The sequence below is a fragment of the Betta splendens genome, chromosome 9 (assembly GCF_900634795.4).
Source record: "Betta splendens chromosome 9, fBetSpl5.4, whole genome shotgun sequence".
Classification (NCBI taxonomy): domain Eukaryota; kingdom Metazoa; phylum Chordata; class Actinopteri; order Anabantiformes; family Osphronemidae; genus Betta; species Betta splendens.
The window spans coordinates 14,722,351-14,736,375 of record NC_040889.2 but is presented as its reverse complement, the minus strand read 5'-3'; the positions used below and the strand labels follow the sequence as shown (position 1 = coordinate 14,736,375).

At 40.4% G+C, this 14,025-nt stretch overlaps 1 protein-coding gene across 4 annotated transcripts in view; it reads left to right on the top strand.

Moving 5' to 3' along the window:
• The first annotated feature begins 371 nt into the window (after positions 1–371).
• Positions 372–14,025, top strand: part of tet3 (tet methylcytosine dioxygenase 3) — a 33,023-nt gene continuing 19,369 nt past the window's right edge. For 2 of the 4 annotated variants that reach the window (XM_029161620.3, XM_055511563.1), the window contains exons 1-2: positions 6,101–6,491; positions 7,140–7,208. Coding sequence is in view for 2 of the 4 variants with exons in the window: in XM_041072207.1 (XP_040928141.1) it covers positions 387–752; positions 7,140–7,208 (435 nt within the window). In the remaining 2 variants the exon portion in view is untranslated. Of the gene's footprint in view, positions 753–6,100; positions 6,492–7,139; positions 7,209–10,880; positions 13,471–14,025 lie in introns of those variants that run through there. The other 2 variants (XM_041072207.1, XM_029161618.3) reach the window with 2 other exon arrangements.

Sequence of the window (14,025 nt, the reverse complement as noted above, 5' to 3'; positions counted from 1 at the left end):
TAACGAAGTCCCAGGTTACAGCTACACTTCCCAGATTGTGAGCCAACAAGTATTCCTCAGGCTAGTTGGTAAAGATGGACTCCCTGCAGGACACTACTCCCCAGAGTTCCCATTGCCTCCTCGTTGATGAAGAAAACAACGTTATGATTAGTTTGTTCCTATAGTATATAGGATATAGTATAGGATAAAATGAATATTAAGCTAACCTTTTTGACACCAGGACACTGAGTGAAGGTGATTTATTTTGGCTGAGATAACACCATCTTAAACAAAGCGCACTGTATGGTACATTTTGGTGCTTTCACATGTTAGTTTTAAATACTTTTTTCTAACACAGTTGTGCATTGGTGTTTTAGATTTCAGTATAATTATAATAGACACTCACAATGCCCAAGCCGGGGACATGGCATGATCCACCACATGATGACATATATGAATTTTCCATGGATGCAGAGGAGGCTCAGTCTCTTCATTTGCATGGGAAATCTTTAGAAAAAACTTCACCCCTGAGCAAATATATTGAGACTGAACACCAGCAAGGTGGGCTCTTCTTTCTATCTCCCTTCGATGCCTCCCTGGATGCCTCTGTTGACCCTCAGAAGAAAAGGAGGAAAAAATGTGGTGCATGCATTCCCTGCCTACGCAAAGAGAACTGTGGTTCCTGTGTAAACTGCCTCAACCGCAAGACGGGCAAACAGATCTGCAAGCTTCGCAAATGTGTACACCTGAAGAAGCGACATCACGAGTGGGAGGTTAGTAGGTCACTCATACCTTTACAAATACTATGTGGTGTATCATATACACAAAAATAGTCAAAACACCAAAAATGTAACTTATATACACACAATATACTACAAATGTTAGCAATGAAGTTTGTCCAACCACCTCTATGTGTGCAGCAAATATTAATGCTTGCTTATTACTGTCTAATGGCATAGGGCAAGAACAAGTGTACACTATAATGGTCATACCACTAATGTTGTAGGTTTACCAGAGATGTTGAGGTTCTGTTTCTCACTGTCTTAATTCCGTTTCCAAAATTAGCTGAGATTATTTTAAGATTATGTGACAAAGTAGATAAAGTGTTTGCTTGTACTTGGTAACCACCTAAAACGCACACACTGGAGTTTTGTTTTAGAAACACATTTTACCTTTAGCTGGTTGGGGCACTTTAGGACAACATTAAATGTACTTGAGCAATCTGCCCATCCACTTATATGTAGTACTTTCTTTGCAGACCATTATAGCCACTAGTTACAGAATTAGAATCCTTCAAGTATAGAGTTGCTTGTCTACGTGTAATGCAAACAGGGCTGTACTGGAAATCAAAATGTACAAATGAACTTTTTCTGCTTATGGCACAACAGCTTCTGTTTTAAGAAACAAACCCTAGTTTCCTTATCACCAATACCTTCTGAGATTGCCTTCACTTCTCTATTTGTACATTTAGGATTTTCTGTGTAAATGTGCCCTGCAAATATTCCCCAAACAGAGGTGCAGCAGTTTAATAAAGTAATCTGAGAGCCTGTACCCACCTACATTACTGTAATGTAATTAAATTAGAAATTATAGCTTTGATTTGAACTGTTAAATTAAAAAAGTGTTCCAGTCACTTGGTTTACGTAGTCAGCATATTAAATAAACAGGTATCGGTATTTAAACGTTTCAGTCTAAAGTCTCAGTCAGTAGTAGTGGTCTGTATGTGTGTTTGCATGGTTGTGAGCACTAACAAACAGCAGCATTGGAGAATTCCTGCCGTTGCCTGTGCTTTGTCCTTTGACCTCTGTGACTTCGAATGAGAGTGGGGGTTAACCTTAGGGCATTCAGTATTTGTGTGAGTTCGGGTGTGTGAAGAAAGAGAAAGACTGCAGGTTTTAAAAAGTGTACACTTGTGTTAATGGAAGTGCAATTCTATTGTGTGTGCGACTGTGTGTGTTTGTATGTATACCAGTGTCTTGAACACGGGGGATGGGTTGTAAAGTCAAGAAGAAGGAAGAGAAAACCAGTAAATGGTCAAAAGCAGGAAGAGGAGTAAATGCAAGAAAAAAACGAAACAAAAAAGCCTACTAAAGCAAAATCTAAACCTAAAGCCTTAACAGCCTCTCTAAGAGCTAATGCATAGAAGAACAAGCACATTATTTCTGTTTCTACTTCTAAAATTCAAGTCAGTTTAGTTTTATTTATATAGCACCAAATTAAGTCACCTCAAGGCACTTTACAAAGTAAGCTCAGGAGCTTACACAACTGTAGAACCCAACAAATCCCTGTGTGTGTGTAATAAAATACCTTATTCACACACTGAATAACTAGAAGATAACACAAAAGAGGTAAAACAAAAATTTCTAGAATTAAATTTATGTCATACCATGATTTTCAAAATTATCTATTTTGTCCAAGACAGTAAACACCAAAGTTAGTACAAAAGTAATTAAATTTATGATAAACATACATTTTAACTTAATCTAGATTCGAATGAAAGGATTGCCATAATGCAGCATTGATCAAGTAAACACAAGGATCATGTGTCTGTCCATTAGTTGAGCTCCTGTGATATGATTCGTACCTAAAGGCCATTGTCTGCTTGTCTTCAACGTGCAGAAGCACAACATCCTGTTAAATTTTTTTAATGTTGTGTTGCCATGTACAGTATGCCTTTTTCGCCCATGGTGAAAATGCTAGTTGCATAACCTAAAGAATATTTACTCAACACTTCATCGCTGTCTAAAGTTCTCTAAAGTTGTAGCTCAGAGGCTTAGATGCCTTTGCAGACAAGGGCATGTTACTCTTGAAGCGCACAAAGCTATTCCCCAGAGGAAAATGCCTGAGGTTTGGTTGCCACAAACAGGAAATCAGGGCTTCAATTAGCATGTCTCAAACTGTTTGTGTTCTGTTTGGTGAGACTCTTCAAATAACACTTTCTCTCTCTCTCTTGCCAAATTAGCAAATACTACTAATAGTAGTTTATGGAATCATGGATCAAATCACAATTTGAGGATTTATGAGAGCAATACTGGAAGAATGCAAATTGAGTGTAAAGAATTTATAGGCAAATCCTTGTACATAAGGTTTGTGGAACACAACAATGACCAGCACAGATCCCATGTCATGTCTTTGTCATGTAAGTGCAGCAGCTGAGAGGGAAACTGACTTGTTTAAAGATTATTAGTAATTGCAATTGTAACTAATTGCAACCATTACCTTTTTCAGAGACTCTTGTTTTTAGGGGTAATAGATGTTTATAGCCTCAGTATCTCAAAACCGCCGACCTCAAAGTGAACTCTCCCTCCTTTTTACAGTAGTAGATCCAGCAAACACAGAACAGAATTTATTCACTTGTCTGTGATATTACATTCTGGTCAGGCTATCATTAATTTGCAAACGTATGTTAAGGTTTTAAATGGACAATTGACGTTCTGTCTACTACTGCTACAGTCCTTTTATACTCAATACACAAGTCAAATGTAAACATGAGAAGGGAAGACTATTACTACACTGGAACTGCTAGTACAGTCATATAATAATAGTAGTTGTAGATGGGTAATGTTGGTTCAACATACTGTAGCTTGTCACAAATTCAAACATAATAAATATTTTTATAGTAGTTATGAGTAGAAATATTGTGAGTATCTACATCTAATTTGAAAGTACCGTTTTGTATTGGTCTTCTGAGACTGTTAATGGTCCACTGGACACAAAAGCAAGGTAAGTTGTCTCCTTAAACAAGTTTTCACCAAGTGCCCATCAATATCCCTCCCCCTCCATCCCTGCATGAGTAACCATGTCTCATGCTGCCTGACACCCTCAGTTTTGTCCAATGACTACAGCTTTGTAGCTCTCTGTTTTACATTGAGAGTGTTAGCAGCAACTCTTAACCTGTGTTTTCTCAGTACCTATTCTTAAATCCTATATAGCCTAATATACAGCGCAAATGTTTTTGCTTGTAGCTTTTGTGTTCACTCCATTTTACAACACACCTTTTATTACTTTGTATCATGTGACGATTCTGTCAGCAATTTGCTAATCTGCCCTGAACATTGACCATGAGTGCACAATGTGCTGTGCTTTTGTCAGACAAGATCAATTACTACAAATGAATATAACAGTATTTCTGCATGTGAATGTGAGGCTAAGCATGAATGAGAACTTATTACAGGTCTGCTTGTGTGGGCAGAGACTTCTATTACATGTCAGTAGGGAATGGCTGTAGTTGGAGGTGTTTGAATGAAATGAAGCTGAATGAAGACAATGCAAGTGTCAAGATTATAATACTGCTTCTTAGTAGGTGAGATGTAAAAGTAGGTGTTTCTGTTCAGATGTTCTGAGTGATTGCTAGGTTTCTGCTGTTGGCATATTGTCCGTGTCTCCATGGGTTTTCTCTTGGTACTCTGAAGTCCTCCCACAGTCCAAAGCCATGTGGTTTGGGTAACTCAAGACTGAATACTGAATGAGTAGTGGTGTGATGGACTGGTGACCTGTCCAGACTGTACCGCACCGCTTGCTAGGTAGCTGGAACTGCGATACTTAAAAGCATGAGCGGTTCAGAAGAAGACGGTTAACTGCTGCCTTTACTCAACTGAAACACGTGTAGCGTACCTAATACACCACCTGTAGCGATGACGTAAGATGTACACCCGAGTAGCGGAGACCGCTGTCCAGCTACCACAAACACCTCCGCTCACACAAACACGCGCACTTACGCGCATTCATACAAACACGTGGCCCATCTGACGTCAGCGGGGGGATTTCCCTTGCCATATTAGAGAGTGAGACAGACACAAGAATTGCTGTGTCACTGTGTGGCTGCATCGTCTCAGCATGCCACACGTCAGCTGCCTTTCCCTTTTCGATTCCCTCTCTGGTTCTGCGCCTCTGTTTTCCTCGACCTGCCTTGTATTCGCCAGACTATCTGAACTTTTGCTGACTTAGTCTTGTCTTTGGGAAGTTTCTTATTCAGCAGCTCTTTTCATGCTCATACGTATTTGCATGACACTTTACCGCCTTGCTGCTGTTTAATTTTGTCAATTATCCTATTTATTACAGCTGATCAGTGGTAGTTTTTAAGAGAAATGCGCCCAGACAGTGTCACATGGTTAGTGATCTAGAAAAAAACTTCCCTTTGGCTTTGTGGTAATGATTAGTAAGGCAAGTAGGTTGATTTGCTTATTAGACACAAGCAAACATTTTGAATGCAGACTTCCAGGTTCAGAAGGGAATATCATTGTTTTAAAAGGTCTTGGTAGTTTTGTCCTTCAAGTAATAATTATGTGTTTACTCAGCAGATTATTCTTATGAGTATATATATATAATGACAACCTTACAGCTGACCGCAGGTCTGCAGCTTTAGTGTGTACAAGTGTTGTTGCACTTGTTTGCTGTCTTTAGTTGATTTAGAGTAGAATAGAGTCAGTAAACTATATATTTGTGCTTTTTACTAGTAATGCTGTGCCAAGAGGTTCGGTATATAAATGTGTGTATGTTGTGTGTGCAGGCTGTGCAGTCCAGTCCAGTTATTGCAGGCAGCCGTGACACAGATGGTGCTCAGTGATACCACATACCAGAGGCATTGTTTAGGGAAGGCGAGTTCGAGGAGATAATTGACAGGCATAGAGAGGACCCATCCCCCACAACACATGCACACCTCCCGTCCACCTTTATTCTGTCTTGTTATGCAAGTCTCTCTTTTATGATGCTGTACTCTCAGCGATAATCCCCCCCCCCCCCCCCCCCTTTTTATTTTTTTTACATGTACCTCCTTCTTTTTACTGGCTCTCTCGGTTCTCCCTCTCTTTGCATTGCCCTTATGTGCTCTCCTTCAGTTTCACCCTAGCAGCAGAGCCCAGCCTGGTCTCTGATTGGTGGACAGACTTGCCTTTGTGTGCTATCTCTAGCGTGACGTCTCTGGCAAGCTGTGCGTGTGTGTGTGTGTGTGTGTGTGTGTGTGTGTGTGTGTGTGTGTGTGTGTGTGTGTGTGTGTGTGTGTCTACATTTTACATCTATGTTTAAAGAGGGAGATAAGGGGGAGGGGGTGTTTGAAGGGGCATTGACATCATGTATGCAGAAGGAAACAAAAAAAAAATACTGAACAGGGAGGAAGGGGTGATAGCGATCACAGTGCGTGTGTTTGTGTGCATGTGCGTGCAGTAGACCTATTGGCATAGTAGAGAAAGAGAGCGAGCAAGAGAGAGAGGGGGTAAGCGACAGAAAGAGAGCGAGAGAGAAGGAGAGAGAGAGAGAGAGAGAGAGCGTGCGTACGAGGCTTCATGTAAAACCAGATTAAAAACACAAGATGGCTTCCTGAATGGGCTGCCGGAGCACAGACGAAATAGAGCGAGAGACAGAGAAAGAAGAGAGGAGAGACAGAGAGAGAGAGAGAGACAGAAGAAAGAAATAGAGTGATAGAGGTGAAGACGAGAGGGAGTCGGGAGACTTCTGATGGGGATTCGGACAACAGACGAAGGAGTACAAACCAAGGCAGCTCAGAGGCTTGCAGGGTAAATATTCATCATTCTAGACTATTTTAGGATTGATAGGTGGGTGGGTGGGTAGGGGAGTAGGGGGTTGGGATAAGCTTGATGGGACTAGTGAACAGTTCTAGCACAAAACATATAATTTAGGGGAGATGTGGAATATATGACATTGTTTTTAAACAATTGCGTTTGATTTCCATGTATTACAGTTTACACTTATATGACCTGTCTACTCACACTTGTATTTTTTAGCACATTAATCCTCAATTCTGAAAACAAGTTATACAGACATGTCTAATGCATATATTAAGAAACCTGCACCAGTTCATGGTACTGACATTACATAAGTCTATAATTGAAATTAAGACCTTGCTTTTGCGCTCTCATTTTCTGTCCCAGCAGTAGAGGGAAGTACCGGCTCACTGTTCAGGCAATGTTCATAGAAAAGCGATTTACGTGTACAGCTGTCTGTTTGATGATTGCAGAGGATGGCAAGAATGATATGACAATAGCCTATAAAATGACATCCCCACGTATACAATTTCTAGCTGGTAGCCCTAGTGTTCTTAATGACGAACCAAGCCCTTGTCGCATTATTGTATTGATTGTTATTCTTCCCCCCTCCTATCTCTTTCTGTCTCCTTCTCACTCCCACCTTTCTTCTGTGCAAAGGCTGTGAAGGTGGAATATTCTGAAGACAACAGTCGAGGCATTTTGGGAAATCCTGAACTGGCAGCTAAGGTAAGAGAGAGCCCTGGGTTTGTGTTTCCATACTGTGTGTCTGTCAACAGTGCATCAGCTTTGTCCTTGATGCTTTGATGGTCAGTTGGTGGGTATCAGTGCAGTGGGGCTCTCATGAACTGTAATTGTAGTGGTTAGCCAGGGCAGTAACCAGTCTCCCTACTTGTGTGTGCATTTGTGCCCACTTATCATCTATTTCATTTATGTTAATGGAATTAACCATCAACTTACTTACTTAAGAAAGGCTCCTTTTTTTACAATTGTATTTTTAAGATATCATCAGACTTTTTATTAAACACATCAGGGAAACAATAAAATTGTTAAAATAGCCTTGAAGTCATTGTTGCATGGAGTAGGTGTGTTAAAGGTGTATTAGACACCTTTAGTCCCATTTACATTGCTCTATGCAGAGTCCATCTACATTAAATCATCTGTTTCTGCTATAAATCCAATTGAACCAGGCGCCTCAGTGATCAAGTGGCAGCATCCTCAGTTTAAAGCGTCCCACGCTGCCCGCTGATTGGTGCCCGAGCCAGGCATGTGTAGATACAAGAGACCAGGGAGAGTAGGAGGGTGGAGGAGGAGGAACCCTGCTCGCTGGCTCAGGAGCTAGGGGGCTGTCCTTGTTCTCCTAGGTTCTGAAGTCAAATGAGGTAAAGGGAGTAAAAGTTAGTGGGTCACGCATGCGTACGTGTTTGATTGTCTTGCGTAGTAACCTGTGGCGCGGAGCAGGTTTGTATGTTTACATGGAAAAGATGTTTGAGTCGCAAGGTTGAATCAAGAGAAACCATTTACTGAACATGACAACGGAGTGAAATATAAGTAGGTAGTAAAAAACAGGCCTTTGACGGCCAGTCAAATAAATATGTCTGTAAAAGGTATGATATGTGCGACTAGACAACAAGTAAAGTGGTAAAAACATGGAAGGAGAATATTAGTTTGCTATTCAATTTGATGAATAAGTTAAGCTTAGTTCTATAGACATACAATCTAGAGCTATGTCTGAACAATATGTAGTCTCCATTCAGTCTTTTCATCTGTAAAATATGAACTACACCATCAGGTTTGATGAAAAGAGCGGTTGAGTGTGTTTGACAAGTTTGTTCTCTGTTGTTCCTGATAGTTTAGTGTCATGGCTGCTGTGTACTATATGTCCTTGGTGAATTACTACACAAAGACAAGCATGCACAGTCAAAGGAGGGCACTACCATTGACATTTATAATAAACAAGTTTCAACATACACTGTATAAACATTATACAACAATCATAGGTAAGAAGTGATTCTGCTACACACATAGATTGATGATTAATCATTTATTCCACTTGTACAGCACAATACGTTTCTAGTGTCTACTAGTTTTCTTGCTATGCAAGAAGCAAACCTGAATTACAGGTTTACACAACAGGTTACGAGACAGACTGCACGCACATTTTTTTTTCCACGCCCATAGACAGGATTTCCTTTTACAGATGAAAAGAAGTTCACACAGCTCACTAGTGGGAACGAGTCAAAAGCAGAGTAGAAACTCTTGAACCACTGAGTACGTGACAACAGATGGAACGTTTGTTAATCACATGCTTTGCCTTGCGTGGAATCCCCAGCCTTGCTTACAAAGGGTTAACACTGACCTAGTTTCCGTGGTAACACTGAATGTCTGATGACATCATTGCTTTAATTTTAGCTCAAGTCCGGTATCCAAGGTTGATCACATGACCAAGTAGCCAGCACCACTTACACATGTGTGTGTATTTGTGTAGTAAGTGGTTTGGTATATAGTACAGACACAGGAAGTGGAGGGTTTGACATCACGTCTTCCATTCACCGTTAGCTTTCGATGTATTTACTGCAATGTTTCCACTAAGTCGGTAAAGAAGTACAGCTCTGTAACATGTTTGCCGTAAAAAGTGATGTAATAGATACAAGTAGCTTAATCTTTTTAATCGCAGGTCATTGGTTTTTCTATAATGTCCTTGATCTACCATGTTACTTCTTGTTTGAGGATGGGGTATTATAATCAAAGTTATTTCTAAATGTTACGAGAGCTCCACAGGGATTGACACATGAAAACAAGATTTATAAATTATGAATATGTCATAAGTCATAATTGTCAAAAGTCTTTTTTGGTCTTTTTTTGGTTTGTCTTTGCTACATATTGTACCCTGAAAAGGATATCACTTAACCTTAATCATTCTGTGCCCATGCAGTTTCAAACAACTTCTTTTTTATGACAGCAATAATTATATAAATGTACTTGAAGGTAGATTATTGGTGAAAACCTGACTAATACTATTTATAGATAAACCGCCTTCTACACCTCATAGCAACTGAACTGAACAACTATCGTATCAATGGTGGCAAAAATGCACTGTCCTGATGAAGGTCTTTTTATTAGACTCAACATGGCTGGACGATAGCCTGCATGGCACAATGAGTTGTGGTTGGTGGCTTGTTGGCATTGTTGGTGGTATTTGTGTTTGATGTCAGAGGGAGGTTGTCAGCCGCCTGGTGCCGCAGTTAATAAAAAATGAATGGAAAGAGAGGGGGTGGAGCCCTTAGCTGTTGCTGGAGCTCTTTAACTCTCGCCGCTCTGGTTGCTGCTCGGCTGCTCCCACTGGGCTTACAGTTTATACAGCCCTGAATCTCACTGCTGCTAGATTTTATGCAACACAGCCACGGCTATTGGAGTTTTCACCACACTACTAAATTATACATATAGAAAATTATTTCTGTATATAATATCATGGATATTCACAATAGACCTTTAGTAGCCAGAAAGGTGGATGATCAGAATAAGTGACATCGTAGCTTATGGCAATGTTTTTTTCTGTATTGCCACAGTCAAGTGCTGTCCCTTTAAGCCTGGCTACGCCTGACTAGAACATATGGGAAGCTAATCTTAGCCCAAGTCCTAAGAGAGACAAGGCTGGCAGCAAGCCACCGTGCAGGACTGCAAAAGGGTTCTCTTGCTTTCTCTTCGTTATGTCTAAGCAAATAGGGATTTAACCAAAATAATATTTATATAAATTCATTAGACAAATTATGTATCCTGTAATGCGTAGATACCATAGATCTCTCTGGTGGTCATATCAAATCAGTTTATGATTATGTCACAGTCCTATAAGGTTTGTAAATGACTTGGTACATTTGACTATAATGTTGCCGTTCATAATGTTCTCTGAACCCTTTCATTTCCTTCTTATCCATCCTTCTTTGTTTAAAAATATATTGGAAACATATTCTGTATATTTAGTACGTTCAAATCCCTCCAAAACGTTAAGCACAAAGGCTTGTGTCTAAAAAATAGCTACCCCCCTCCTCATCTTTCATCATTATCTCTGAGTGGCTCCACCCTGGCTTAAAACAGCCTCCCACCTTTCCATTTTCTCCCTCCTCTTTCTCAAACCACTCCTCCCTTTCTCTTTGTGAGGAGTGGTAACGGGAGGGGCTTGGGCAGTTGGGTGAAGGGGGTGGCTTCCCCAGCTGGGTTATTCGTGCTGACTTGCACGTGCTACATGTCAGGAGGTATGACTCAGACTGGATACCCTACACTTGTTACTACGATCTACACCCAAACACACTGCAATTTATTCTTCCTGGTAGCAGGTCAGAGGTGGGGGTGGGGGCAGATGACAATAAAACTAAGACAAAGAGACAAAACAGCCTGACAGAAAGAGGAAAAAATAGGCAGTGCTTTAAATACAGTGGAAATGTTCAGATACAGTAAATACACATTGTGTTAAAAAGTGTAAAAAAACATTGTACCGTCTATCTCTAACAAACAAAACATATTTGTAATTGATTTAAAAAAGTTCAAATGAGGCCAAAAATAAGAAACAGTGTTAAATGTTAAATTTGTTGAGCCAGGTTGAAGTACTCTGTTAAATCTATTGCACTCATTTGACCACTTGTCCCTCCCACTAATAAACCCAGTAACCTCTAGTAAATGATCCATTACTTTGTGCATTCTAACATGTGTGTGAGCATGTTCGGTAAGATGAAGAAAAGTAACACTTAGATAGAACATTTGCTTCTTTGTTCATGTTGATGGCAAATTGTGTGTGTTGAGAGAGAGGTGTTGTTGAAACACAAAAAAGAAACACAAAGATAAGGCCACAGACTAAAAGCAATGGTTAAAGGAGGGGAGTCAGCTGACAGGAAGAGGTGGGGGGAAAAGCCTCGTGCATGTCATTGTGATGCGAGTTGTTTAATGACTGCCAGAAAAATGTTTACCCTGAAAGACAAAACTCTTTTTAATAAGTAAAGGTGATGAAGGGGCAGAAAAACTAAGTTTAATAAATCCCTCAAATACTGTTTGTTCTTTGAGCCCTTGAATGTGAACAATTTGTTCTTTCGTGGCTTTTGTGTTACATCCCACAACCAATGTGATGGTGAAATTTTTAAAACATATTTGAGTTTGTGAAGAGGTTATGTCAGGACTTTGTTGAGAAGAAAAGGCAAAGATGACTCAGGCTTAGTCATATGCAAGTCAATCCAACACACACTGCTGAGAATGGACTTTTGTTGTCAGTCATCACTCCTACCACCAAGACCTTTCCTCTGAGCTGCTGAGAAACACTAAGTGAGAGACAGAGAAGTGAGAGAGATGGAGAGAGAAAAAGAACACGACGAGGGCGTGAATGAACTCATTTGGATAAGAATTTGACTACACTGAGATGAAGCGATTGATGTAACATCAGCCTCTGGTATATCTTTGTCTTTTCATGCCGGGTTACAGCAGATATACTGTAAGTTTGTACTTTATTTTCACAAAAAAGGTTGAATGTGCTTGAATTGTTGTTGTAATTTTCATTGCCTTGATTGCCTTGAAACCTCAGTGTGTCATGTGAAGCGAAAACTACTTAGTTACAAGTTAACCAGAATGTTTGTCTTAAGTGAAAATGTAACTTGTGAAGTGTTAAGTGCTATGAAGCAATTATGTGGAGGATCTGATTTGAAAACAGCTATGTTCGGCAAACTTAACTGGATACATTATACTGTTGGTTTTGTGTACAGAATTACTCAGAAATATCTTCATACCAAGGACATACATAATCTGATTTCACACTTTTTTGATAGGCTGGCATGAAACTTATGGTTTGTCAACGTGGGTGATCAAGGTAACCAATTCTTTCCTCTGGGGAATGATTCTGTTATCAGCTCATTTTTCTATTAGCCACATTATTTGATTGATTTATAACATCATTGTATATTTTTGTGATAATCTCAAATCTACCAAAGTCTCTTTTAGCCTAATGCCCATGCTAGCTGTATAGTACGACTTTTCTGATAGCGACACAGCAATGAAATATTAGAGTAAAGGTTCAAGAGGTATATAAAATATTGTGCCTAGGAGAGAGTGTAATTTAGGGGTTAAGTCAAGTTGCGGTACAAATGCTGTGTCACTGCAGCTGGAGGAGCGAGTAAGCGAATAAATCGGTTGAGGGAAAAAGTGTGTCTTCCAGCAGCAGTTGGTGTGTGGAGATGGCTGATAGTGGGCTTGTGTTAGATGACACGTGTGCCCACCCAGTGGTGGAGGCAAACGTCCTGGTGGGAAACACTGGTGATGTTGATGATGACGATGCAGCTACGTCATCGCCACATATGTTTCCTACCGCTGTTGCTCACTGCTCTCGCTCTTGCTCATTGGCACACGCCGGTCACATGACCTAAGGACCTACTTCCCTTAGACAGCTTAGGCTGCACTGTGTTTCTATTTAGGATTGAAGCTTATCTCTATGTGTCTGTGAAAATGTTTGGCAAGAGGGACTGGGAGTGTAAAATTTGCAGGGCCGGAGAGCGTGTGCATCAGAAAGGGTAATGGTATAATCGCTGCTAGAAGGAGCTCAGGAAACAAAACAGAGAAGCATATCGAAAGAGGGAGGCACAAGCTGACTGAGAATGGAAGAGAAATGAGAGACAAGACAGAGCTAGAAAATCAGAGAAAAGCAAAGAGAAAGAGAAGCAAAGGCAGACTGCGGAGGTTAATCTAGCCGCCGTGTAGTGTGTAGCGTAGTCATCAAAATGTGCAGTAATATAAGAATAATACTATGTAAGAGGTGACAGCGAACTGCATGGAGATGATCACCATGTCCGCACTGCCTGCTCCTCGTCCTGGTTGAATATGCTTCAGATGTCCCACAGTGTTGGAGGGAAGAGAGGAGACACCAAAAGGCTGGTCGGTCAGTAAGTGGTTGAGAGGAACCCCGTGATCAAGGCATCGCTGATGATGAACATGTCAGTAACGCCAATGCAGAAAAATGGTGAGGAGACTAAACAAGCGCACGTTTTCGTAGGCTGTTGGAAGAGGAGAGAGCAAAAGCCTTGGGACTTTAACAAACTGTGATGGATTGATTGCTTGGTAACAACAACATGTCCATTCTCGCTTTATTTGTACGATCCTTTTTTTCTCCATCTTTTTCCTTTCAGTTATAGATTGAGACTAGATGAAGAACTGAACAACTCCATCTTTTTTAACTGGTTTTACCACAGACGTCCTTTTCTGTGTCTTCCTTCTCTTTAATGTATTCCTCCATTCTCGTCATTCTTCTGGAAGTGTTGACTGTTCTATTCGATTTCCCTCGTGTAATTGTGTCGTTCTTATACCTTCGTTGCAATCATACTGCCATCTATGCCCTTCTCCTGAAGTAAGTGAGCTAATGTGGAATTTTGATAAAGAATTGCTTCATGACTTACAGTCTTACAGTCAGAAACCATAACAACTTATCTGTATAACTTGAATCTTAGAGTCAGGGCCAGCTTGACGACTCGCAAACCAGCTCTCTCTTCATCTACCAATTTTTTCCTCTTTTTCCGGT